The sequence below is a fragment of the Jaculus jaculus genome, chromosome 3 (assembly GCF_020740685.1).
Source record: "Jaculus jaculus isolate mJacJac1 chromosome 3, mJacJac1.mat.Y.cur, whole genome shotgun sequence".
Taxonomy (NCBI): Eukaryota; Metazoa; Chordata; class Mammalia; order Rodentia; family Dipodidae; genus Jaculus; species Jaculus jaculus.
The window spans coordinates 172,616,171-172,627,351 of NC_059104.1; the positions used below are offsets into that span (position 1 = coordinate 172,616,171).

Genomic DNA, 11,181 nt, shown 5'->3' on the forward strand with positions numbered 1-11,181 from the left:
TGTATTGATAGATCACTAACTTCACAGAAAGCGATATTGGTCATCTTGTAGCCAAAAAAGTAGCTTTTCTACATGGATACAAGATAACCTCTCAGTTTGCTATCATATAAATAGTATATACACATAACATTTCTCTCATTAAAAGAAGTGTCATATTTGTAAAGCTGAGCTATAAGCCATACTATATTGTAGATATATCTTCTCTCTTATTCCCAACAGAGCAGTGACTTCATTGCAAATTGAAATGGGCAAGTGAAATAGTTTTCTCTATTTATTTCTTTCTCTCTTGTCTTTCTTTGCGGTGCTAGGGATTTGAGCCCAATGTTTTGAGCTGACTGAGTGTTCCGCTACTGAGCTACATTCTTTTTTTTTTTTTTTTTTTTTTTTTAGATGGCCAGGATCATTGAATCTTAAGTGTTCAGGGAAAGCTGTACACAAGACGGCTCCACTCCTGCGTCTTCTCAAGTGTTTCCTCCTTGTATTTGCCCTTCTCCTTTCCTACTTGGCGAGATTTGGCTTTCCGTTCCAGGATCTTCTTGCGATCTTTAGCCAGTTTTAGCCTGGTGATCACCACCTTGCTGGGGTGGATGCCCACATGGACAGTTGTGCCATTATCCTTTTCCCTCTGTACCCGTTCATTGTAGATGACATATTTCTTCCTGTACACCTGGACTACTTTGCCAACCTGCTGATCTTTATAGAGTCCTCGTACAACCTGAACTTCATCATCCTTTCGGATAGGCATGGAACGAACATTGCACTTCTGTCTCAGCTCTTTGGAAAGAGGGGAAGACATAATCTTCCTCCGGATGTGGGAAGGTGCATTGAAATGCCTTTTATGGTTCTTGCTTCGGTCAGAAGTCACAAAGGGATTGAACTTCATTTTGGCAGCTACCACTCTGGGGATGGCCGCTAAAGGGAAGAGACCTGAGCTACATTCGTATCCTAATGATGATTGGTGCAAGGGCATGACACAGGGAAAAGTATGACACAGAAACTGAGCAAATACAGGCTTCATCTGCACATGTGCAGTAGTAGTGCCCATAGCAATAGGAGTAAGGGAGTTAGAAAGGATCCTGAGCGACATTCCTTTATCTTCCTTAGTCCACAAGGTATGTGTTTCAATAATGGGACAGCTGTCATATTTTAGATGATGGGGCATAACTAGGAAAGGTACAAATTGAACTTGTCTCCCTGCTTTCTGAAGGGAACGTCAGTTTACAGCTTACTTCCTCTGGCCAAGCCAGCCATAAATAATGCCTAGGAATAGAGATTGTTTTACTACACTTTACCATTCCAACCTCCTGGACAAGAGGAGAGCTTGCAAGAAGGATCCTGCAGCCTCCTGGTTTGTTTGTTGTTTACATAGTTCACCCCAGACCCTCAGCCAGGAAAAACAGCAAATGGAAGGAAAGGGCCATTATGATAGGAAAGAGCAAAGAAGACAAGAATGGCCTGCCAAGGGAAGATGTTAACATTCTTTCCTACTGAGATGCTTTAGCAGTGTTTTGCAGACCATGTGCCTGCTGGCAGCTGATGCTTAGGTAAATTGCCAAGACAACTCTACTTCTACAAGTGAGACATCCTGGAGACTGCCTGGGAAACATACATGATACAGCATTTGTGGTCTGTTTATTTATTTATTTATTTACTTATTTATTTATTTAAGCAGTATTGATTCTTTTTCCTACTTTGGGCAGAAGTTGTAAAGCACTCAAGCTGGAAATCAAGAAGATAATTTACTAAGAAAGTTTCTGCATGTGAGAGAAACAAATTCTAGTTTCTTGACCAGTGTGACCTGTCCTGGACCCTCAACTACTATTCCAGTGGAACTGTGAAGAGAGCTTGTCAGGAAGTTAAGTGGGAGTTTCAAATACGTGAGCCGTGAGGTGGTGGTGCATTCCCATGTCACTGGTGTCTGTCCCGGATATCTCTGAAAGGAGGCTTGAAGGAAGCTTCCTGGCACACCTCGTCTCACGTGGATATCAATAGAATATGTCCCATTGACAATTTTGTGGCATATCCCATAGTCTTGTGCTCCCACATGATAATTCTCATGTACGCAAGAGGATTTACAAAGAGAACAAGCTATAATGAAATTGATCATGGGGGACTGGGGAGATTGCTCAGTGGGTAAAGCATAGCTACTCAAGCCTGATAACCTGAGTTCAAGTGCCCAGAAACCACACAAAGCTGGACACATAGTGCTAGCATCTGGAATCCCAGTGTGCCTGCAGTAAGAAACAGGGGAAGCTCGAAGCTCGAAGGCCAACTCGCCTGGTAAACAAGAGAAACTCCACCAAACAAAGTAGAATGTGAGAACTGACGCTCAAAGTTGTCTCTGACATCCACAAGGGCATTGTGGCACACACACACACACACACACACACACACTATAAATACAGACGTAGAAACAAACGATCTTCCACCCCAGGGAAAATGAGATATTTTTGCCAGGAATGCCTCTCCTATTCAAAGTCAGCAAAGGTAGCAGTGTGCTTAGGGAAATAATGAAAACAACAGTTCACTTAGAGTGCATGTAATTAAATATGTATATACAAACATGGTCACTCAGTCTTCAAGACAGCAGTAAGAAATAAGATCATTAGGGCTGGAGAGATGGCTTAGTGGTTAAGATTCCTGCCAGCAAAGCATAAGGACCTAGGTTCAATTTCCCATAACCCAAGTAAGCCAGATTCACATAATGGTGCATGCATATGGAGTTAGTTTGCAGTGGCTAGAGGCCCTAATATGCACATTCCCATTCTCTCTCTCATAAAATAAATAACTAAATATTTAAAAAGAAATAAGATCACTAAACTCCACCCTTTTCAAAGTATGGAAGCCAAAGATTCACCAAGTTATCTAAATTTTGTTAAACCAAAGTGATGATCCAGCTGGATATTTTATCAGATAACTAAATTCCAACTATTCTGACCACTCCAATCCTGCTATTCATTGTACAAAGTTCCATTTAGAGCTGAATAGAAGGGAGGTTCTATAAATTTGTATTATATGTGATAAAAACACACTGTAGCTAAGATTTGATCATCATTTGTGAGCAGTTTTCAAAGAAAGCAAGGGAGCTAATACATTTTAATAATGTTCCATTTTTCTCAACACATTTTTTCAGGCTCAACATTCATATTTTATTTGGATTGTGATTGAAACAAAAGAAATTATTCTCTTTTAATTAATGAAACATCTAAAAATATGACTAGATAACAGGTAATGTTGATATTAAGAAATTGTTACTAATTTAGGTCAGATGGTAGTATTAATTTTTTTACGTTTAATCAACAGTTATATATATATATATATATATATATATATATATATATATGTAATATATTTTGACTAGAATCCCTTCCCACTAACTTCTCTTCTTCCCCTTCCCCTACCTCCTTTCCACAGAACTCCTTTTCTTCTCAACTAGTTCCTTTTTATTTGATGTTCTTTTTTGCCCTCTCCTATCATCCATAACAGAATGCTGCTGGGCCCAAACTTGTGCAGGTTGGGTGCAGGTAATGGCAGTTGCTATGAGGACATGAATGCGACAGTCATGTCATGTCAAGAAGACAGTGGTCAAGAGCACTCTTCCCCACACTCCAGCAGCTCCCTCATTCTCAGCGTGCCAAGAGTCTTAGAGAACATAATAGGGAAGTGTGCGCACTAAAAGTCACTTCTTCTCAGCACTTTGATGAGCTGAGTCACCTCAGTAGTCACCACCAACTGCGAAAGAAAGCATCTCTTCACCAAAGATCAGGGCAGCGCTATCTATAGCCATAAACATAAACATTTAGAGAGCAGTTTGCTGGGCATAGAACACATCCATTTAGCTCAACCACAGTAGCAGCTGTCCTGAAAAAAGTTTCTGGTGAGCCTCTGACATTTCCAGCAATAAGATTTGGATTAGATTTCATGAATTCTGGATGAATTCTGGCCCATAAAACTGGCTTCAAGTTCAATCAGAAAGTAGCTGTTTATTCCTACAACAATCATTCCACTACTGCACCTCTTTCCTGGATGTCTGATTGTGTAGTTCGTAGGAACCACTGCTAAGTTGTTGGTATACCACCAGCCTGCATAACACCCTCCAGCACCCTGACGACCAGCCAGCAGAGAGGCTTCCTGCTCAGTTGCAGCTCGCACTTTCAGTGTCCTACATGAAGCATGTGGCATCTTCAGCAATAAGTTCTTAGCATCTGTCAATGTACTTTTGTTTGTTGCTTTGTTTGTTTTGGTCTTATGGGCTTTTTGTTTTGCATTTAATTTTGTTAATTCATTTATGTGTTGGGGGGGGTCTGTTTGTCTGTTTGCTTATTTTTCAGGGCTGGAGATTGAACCCAAGGCCTTGTACATCCTGGACAAATACTTTACCACTGTGCTATAGCCACAATCAATGTTCAATACACTCCTGTCTTAAACTTCTCTATAAGGAGCAACAAAGATAATGATAAAGAATGAACAAAATACTGTCTCAACCTAAAAGAAGCTTAAGGAAATGTCAGAGAATGACAGACAACTACTTAAGATATGAAAGCCATAAAAGAGTTGAGAAAACCAAGAAAGGAATGCTTCCCACACGAGGTAGCTCCTGAACTAAACCTGGGATAAAAGACAGGATTTGGCAAATGATTAGTAAAACCAGATTGATGTGTAAAATGTCAAATAGAAATAGAAAAACAGTGCTAGTACCTTGGCTACCGTGGCAGATAAAACAGTTTGAGATAAAGCTGGAAGGAAGACAGGGAAGGATGAAGGAAGGGAGAGAAGAGAGGAAGGGAAGAAGGAAGGAATAGGAAATGTACCCTGAGAAGTGGAACAGACCACACATCTGAACTGGGTCTAGAAAGGTGTGGGGAGCCAAGGAAAGGAGATTCTGACTAAACAGAAGAGATGGGTGCTCAGGACAATGCATTCCCCCCCCAAGAGCTATGTTCTAGGATTGACATCTGGATTTCTGTTCAGACAATCAATCCCTTCAAGCACAAAAGCAGCATTGAATCAGATAGGAAACTGTGTCCTTTGAAAATCAGGACACAGGTCTTTTCAAGGGCATCAGGAAAAGTTTGTTACTTTAGAGCTCAAACACTCTACCCTAATTCACCTCTGGTGAAGGCATAAATAATTGGGGAAAAAATTACAAAATATCCCCAGATCTTAGGAAAGAGGATTTCCTTTTTTTAAGAAGAGGGAAAGTGATTCAGAAAATCAGTATTGTCATTGTTGCCTGAAAGGCTGGTAAAAAGCAGAATCTGAACACTTTCCAGGACTTAAAATTTTAATTTCTGGGCTGGAGAGATGGCGTAGCGGTTAAGCGCTTGCCTGTGAAGCCTAAGGACCCCGGTTCGAGGCTCAGTTCCCCAGGTCCCACGTTAGCCAGATGCACAAAGGGGCGCATGCATCTGGAGTTCGTTTGCAGAGGCTGGAAGCCCTGGCGCGCCCATTCTCTCTCTCTCTCCCTCTATCTGTCTTTCTCTCTGTGTCTGTCTCTCTCAAATAAATAAATAAAATTTAAAAAAAAAAAAAAAAATTTTAATTTCTTTCCAACATCAAAAGTATTCTCAATTTCCCTGTTACTTACTAACAAATCCAAAAGTGGACAGGTACCTCTTAGAACCTCTTCAGCAGGTTCCGGATTCCAAATCTGCTTGAGCTCCTTGGTTCTCACCCCATAAACAATGGGGTTCAGAGCTGGGGGAATGAGGTGGTGCAGGATGTTGAGCAGGATGGGGACATCCGGGGGAATCCTCTCTCTGGCCATGTTAGTGATGACCAGCACCAGGAGGACCGTGCTGAAGAAGAGGGTGAGGATGAAGTGGGAACCACACGTGCTCAGGGCCTTGGCCACAGCTCCCTCCACCTCGATCCTTAGCACAACTTTCAAGATGAAGAAGTAGGAGAGAATGATAAGGGTACAGTCAGAGTCCAGCAGTGTCCAACCTGCTACGAACTGGTAGAGTTTATTGAAGGTGATGTCATCACAAGACAGTTTGGACACAGACAGGTTAGTGCAGATGCAGTTCTTGATGATGCTCCCTGCACAGTCCCTCAGCCTGGCAGAAAGAATGGGAACAGGGAGACTGAAAAGGGCATTTCGGCCTATAACAAACAAGGCAGCCTGAGCCACAAACTGGTCAGTTAGGATGAAGGGGTACCGCAAAGGTTTGCAGATGGCCACATGGCAGCCGTAGGCCATGACCATGAAGGTGCAGGACTCCATGGTCAGGAAACAGTTCATGATGAGCATCTGGAGGAAGCAGGCCGGGAAGCTGATGGCCCTGTGGTCAAAGCAGAAGATGGCCAGGACCTTGGGGGTGATGGTGAGGCAGAGGACGACGTCCAGCAGGGAGAGGAGGCTGAGCAGGTAGTACATGGGCTCGTGCAGAGAGGCCTCCAGCCGGACGGTGACGAGGAGGGTGATGTTGGCTCCCACGGCCAGGAGGAAGAGGAAGCTGAGGGGCAGGGACAGCCAGTGCTGCCAACTCTGGTAGTTAGGGCAACAGATGAGGAAGAATTCAGAGACCAGAGCAGTGGAGTTACGGCTAAAGAATGCCATGGAATGAAGCTCAGTCAAGCTGGCAGTCCAGAGTACTTCACAGTGGAAGACTGAAGTAAATAATCGTAGAAAGGACATGTTCTAGATAAAGGAGTACTTGAGTTCTCTTCAGGCTTGAACCTGTCCGGGAGAATTGTAAATTACTATCCATATCATTGCCACTATCAGAGCACTTCCAGGCCCACACTGCATGAAATGCTGTATAGTTGTCATCTCATTTGATCTTTAAAAACACACTGGAGGGGCTGGAGATGGTCCAATGGTGAAGGCACTTGCCTTCAAAGCCTAAAGATTTCCCAGTGCCCATGTAAAGCCAGATGCACAAAGTGGTACACGCATCTGGAGTTTGCAGTGGCTCGAGGGACTGGCACCATTCCCCCTCTGTTTGTTTCTTTTCTTCTTGCAAATAAATAAATAACAACATACTGGAGTGGATGGTATGGTTGTATGAATTTAACAGAAACGTGAAGGAACAGCACAACAGTATGATCATAATTACCCCTAAGTGGTGAGCCCTGGAGTCTGACTCAATCTCTCCTGTCAGCGGCTGCACAATGACTCAACTAAGCCCTTCCTCTCTCCCTCCCTCCCTCCCTCCCTCCCTCCCTCCCTCCCTCCCTTCCTTTCTTCCTTCTGGGTTTTGAAGAAACAGCAACTTTGGCTGAGCCCAAAGACTCCGCAGAGCTGGACAAGGTTCTTTATTTTCCTTCTTCAGGAAATACTGCATTTGAGGGAAGCAGACTTGCCCCTCACAGAGGTCACTTTAAGAACACAGCGTCCCTCCTTTACTTAAATATCCACTGTTGTTTCTCTTTGTGAAGGCCTTACAGGCTTTTGTTCAGTTCGGACAGGACTGCGCAGTACTCTGGGGGGAAGCTGAGAAATTTTCCAAATACAAACTAGGATCTCTGAGGGTCACTCAAAAGAGGAACGCACTTGGAAACGTAACAGGGAGACATACTTGGCTCAGCTTGGGGAGAAAGCTGAGAGAGGCCAGGGGGCTTCTGGAATGTCACCAATCTGAGCCTGGGTCTCCTTCACACCCTGACTCTGGAGCTCTGTGGCCTTTCGTGACATGTATTGCTCCAGACAGACTATAAGCTACTCTGTCCCAGGACTGCTACCCAGAAATGACCCGCTCTTATCAGGCTTTGAAAGGTGAGCTATGGAGCCTTTCTTCCCTTTCTCTGGGGAAGCTCAGCCCCAGACGGTCCTCTGTGAACGACAGAGGGACTAGAGTGCTCTGGGCCTGTCCGGAGGCCACTCCCTGCGCTAGCCTCTGAATATGTCCTCACCAGGTGCCTCCTGGATCTCAGAAACTGACCCAGCCTCTGCCTGCCCCTTCAGTAATGGCTCCTTCTCTATTCCAAGTGGCATTTCTTTATTGCAGACTGGTCGTAGACAAATGGTTTCAGAATTGTAAGTGTAGATGAGCAAAGAAAGGCTTTTAAGTGTTCATTATTTGGCCATTACTGAAGAACATACTCACCGCTTGTTATTGATCAAGGTAACACGGAGCACACTGAGAAAGAGAAAACTGGGTCTTCAATATTGTCACAGTGTCACACACGACTCTCTACTCTTTAGTTCCTGGAATGACAAAAGAATGAAAATTTTACTGAAATGTTAGAGATGGGGAAAGAATATGTTTTGAAGACAAGGAAATAAATTTATATTTTGAGTTTTATGTCTGATAGGTTCACGAAATATGAAAGTAGAGATTTATAACAATCACTCAAAATATAATGTGCCTAGAGGTGAGAAGAAAATTCAAGTCTGCAAATGAAAATTTGCATCCTGTTCTTTGAAGAGAAAGATCAGATAAACCAATAGTTAGCATACAAAATAATGGAGAGAAAACTTAACAATGCTTTAAAACTTAAGCAGGAAATTTTCAAATGGTATTAACAATGGCTTAGGAGACAAGGGAAATATTTGATGGAATACCGTTCTAGAGAGGATGAGAGGATTGACCTTATTGTGAGAACGGGATAGGGCTATCATCTCCTGGGGTTGCATATGGTCAGGAGATGCAGCAAGTTGGGAATATCAGAGAAGGATACCAAAATCGGGAAACAGGCCTATCCTCTGAGGCAGAAGAGCAGAAAGACCTCTCTAGGTGGATGTTGAGTACTGATTAATGATGAAGTGTTGGGAACTGGTAGATGTTAAGTTCTGCCGGGGAAGGAGGTAGAGAGCAGACTCAGCCGACAATATTGACAGTAAGTACTGGCAGGCTTGGAAGATTCCGAAAATTCCACATGAAGGTCACACCATGTACACTGCAGGTGAACCAAAGATTTGAAAAGGGAAGGGATGTGTTATTGGTGGTACTCTAGTCCATTCAGGAGATTGTACCAGAATAATATGCAGTGGGTGGCTGATAAGCCACAAACATCCACTTCTTGAAATTCTGGATATGTTAACTCCAAGATTAAGGAGCAGGATATTTAATGTCTGGCAAGGGACAGATGAAAACTTCTCAGAGTCCAGACATGGTAGGAGGTGACACCTACCTCTCTATGGTTTCCATTATAAGGAAAATAATCCCAACCTTGGACCTTCATGATCTACTTACCTTTCAAGGTTCCACCTCGAAATACCATCAACTCAGAAGTTAGAATTTCTGCACAAGAGTTTTTCAAGGACACCAACTTTCAGAACAAACCAGACAGATTTGAGAATCACAGAAAGAAGAGAGACTTTTTTTTTTTTTTAGAAAATCCTGAATAATTTAAATGAAAGGCAGTGATAAGGAGAAGCCATGCACAGATGACTGGAGCTTAGCTCTGAGGAAGATCAATCAAGTACCTAAGTACCTTGGGGACGTGGGGAAGAAAGGACATACTTGGGATGAGAGAGACTGCCAGACGAAGTAGAACAGGAAAGGCTGGGAGGCGGGGAGAGATGCAGTCAGGAATGTGTCCAACCTTTTAAACTTCCTATTGTACCTACAGAGTCATCTAAGTAGTAATGTGCTTTCAGCTTTGTCTTGTAGTCCCGTTGAAATTGATTCAAGGCATGCCTCTGTCTGTCGGTCTGTCCATATCTATCTATCTACCATCTGTTTATCTATGCTCCCCGCTCTGTCCTCTTTAGTGAAACGGAGGACTTCTGAGAGGTGGGAAGCGCTGGCCATCTGGGGCCTTACTTGGGGCTCCTGTACTCCATCTCATCACTTCATGCTCCAGACCAACACCCACAATGGGTGGATGAAATGATCCCCCATCGGTGACAAGAAGCATGGCCTCAGACCACGGTTATTGACAAGCTGGAAAGATAGACAAGCACTAAGCCAAGTCAAATTGACAGCACACATCCCAGGCCCACAATGACTGACTAGACATAGCAGCGGTCACCTTGACTTGCAGGTGCATTTAGACTTGAGCGGAAAGGAAAGATTCAATAGCCTTGATTCCCAATCTACGACTTGGATAAAGGTTTGAGCCTGCACAGGTTTCAGATCTACCAGCCACTGATGATGGAGTCGTCTTTGCTCTGAGGAAGGTCAGTCTTAGGTGACTGTCCAGGATCTAAGTACCTTGTCATAGTGAGCTTCTACTGCAGCCAGGCCTATTGAAGGAGTTCGTTTTCCTTTCTGCACCAGCCTCTGGATTCCTGCTCCCTTCTCAAGGTCTCTTTGCTCATAGCTCTCCCAGCCACAGCTTGAGACTCAGCAGCTTCAGAGGGATGTTCGGCTGCTGTTTCTGGCTGTTGACTGCAGCAGTGTCAGATGTTCCACGCTCCTCCCCACTGGCCACACGAGTTAGTGCTTTTATTAGGCAGCTGGAAGCCTGGGCTTTAGCCCCATTTCCCAGGAGAATAAATTATAAAAGATTATATATAGGTTTCTACAATGGGAGAAGATTAAAGGTGGCAGACACCAATAAAGGAAATGACATTATTGCAGGTGAAATAAGCTGGAAACACACACACACACACACACACACACACACACACACACACACACACAAACCTACTGCCATGCCCACTTCATGTATGGAATATAAAACAGTCCAATGCACAGAAATGGAGAATAAGACTGGCTACCAAGGGGGGAAGAGTGGGAGAAGTGGGGAGATATTAGCCAAAGGGCCCAATGTTTCAGTAAGGAAGGCTGAGCATGTTTCAGAGATCTGAGTGTAACATGGAGATTTTATAAATTTGCAACTTTCTAAGGCAATAAATCTTTTATTTATTTGTTTATTTGCTTGAGACAAGTCTTACTCCGTATCCAAAGCTCACAGCAATCCTCCTGCCTCAGTCTCCTGAGTTCTCAGATTACAAGTGTGGGCCATTTTGTGTCACTAAGTCAATAAATCTGGTCGCCACCAAAGAAACACGCAACATTCTCCTCTGGCCTCCACACATGTGGGCACAGGCTGCACACACATGCACACACGTGCACACATATACCACTACACCACACAACATATTTCATACACACGTGGGCAGAAAAATGACCGATTCTAATAGTTTACTAAAAGGAAGTGTGCTCACATGTAGTGTCCTCCCAAAAGAACTCATGGCTTTCAATGCCTGTGGTGGGAGAACAGGAAAAAGTGCAGCCCTTCAAAGGCAAAATGGCATGGGAGCAAAGGTTGAGACATAAAAGCAAA

At 43.5% G+C, this 11,181-nt stretch overlaps 2 protein-coding genes across 2 annotated transcripts; both read right to left on the reverse strand.

The window, feature by feature from the left end:
• Nucleotides 1-418: 418 nt before the first annotated feature.
• LOC101593657 (60S ribosomal protein L26-like) lies at nucleotides 419-906 on the reverse strand. Its single transcript, XM_004650946.2, has one exon. The coding sequence runs from the start codon at nucleotides 881-883 to the stop codon at nucleotides 419-421; it is 465 nt and encodes a 154-aa protein (XP_004651003.2). The 5' UTR covers nucleotides 884-906.
• A 4,710-nt stretch (nucleotides 907-5,616) lies between these two features.
• LOC101593360 (olfactory receptor 56A4-like) lies at nucleotides 5,617-6,562 on the reverse strand. The gene is given in 2 exon segments (XM_012950918.2): nucleotides 5,617-5,646; nucleotides 5,648-6,562. Coding segments are annotated over 2 exon segments (945 nt in total).
• Between the last annotated feature and the right edge of the window lie 4,619 nt (nucleotides 6,563-11,181).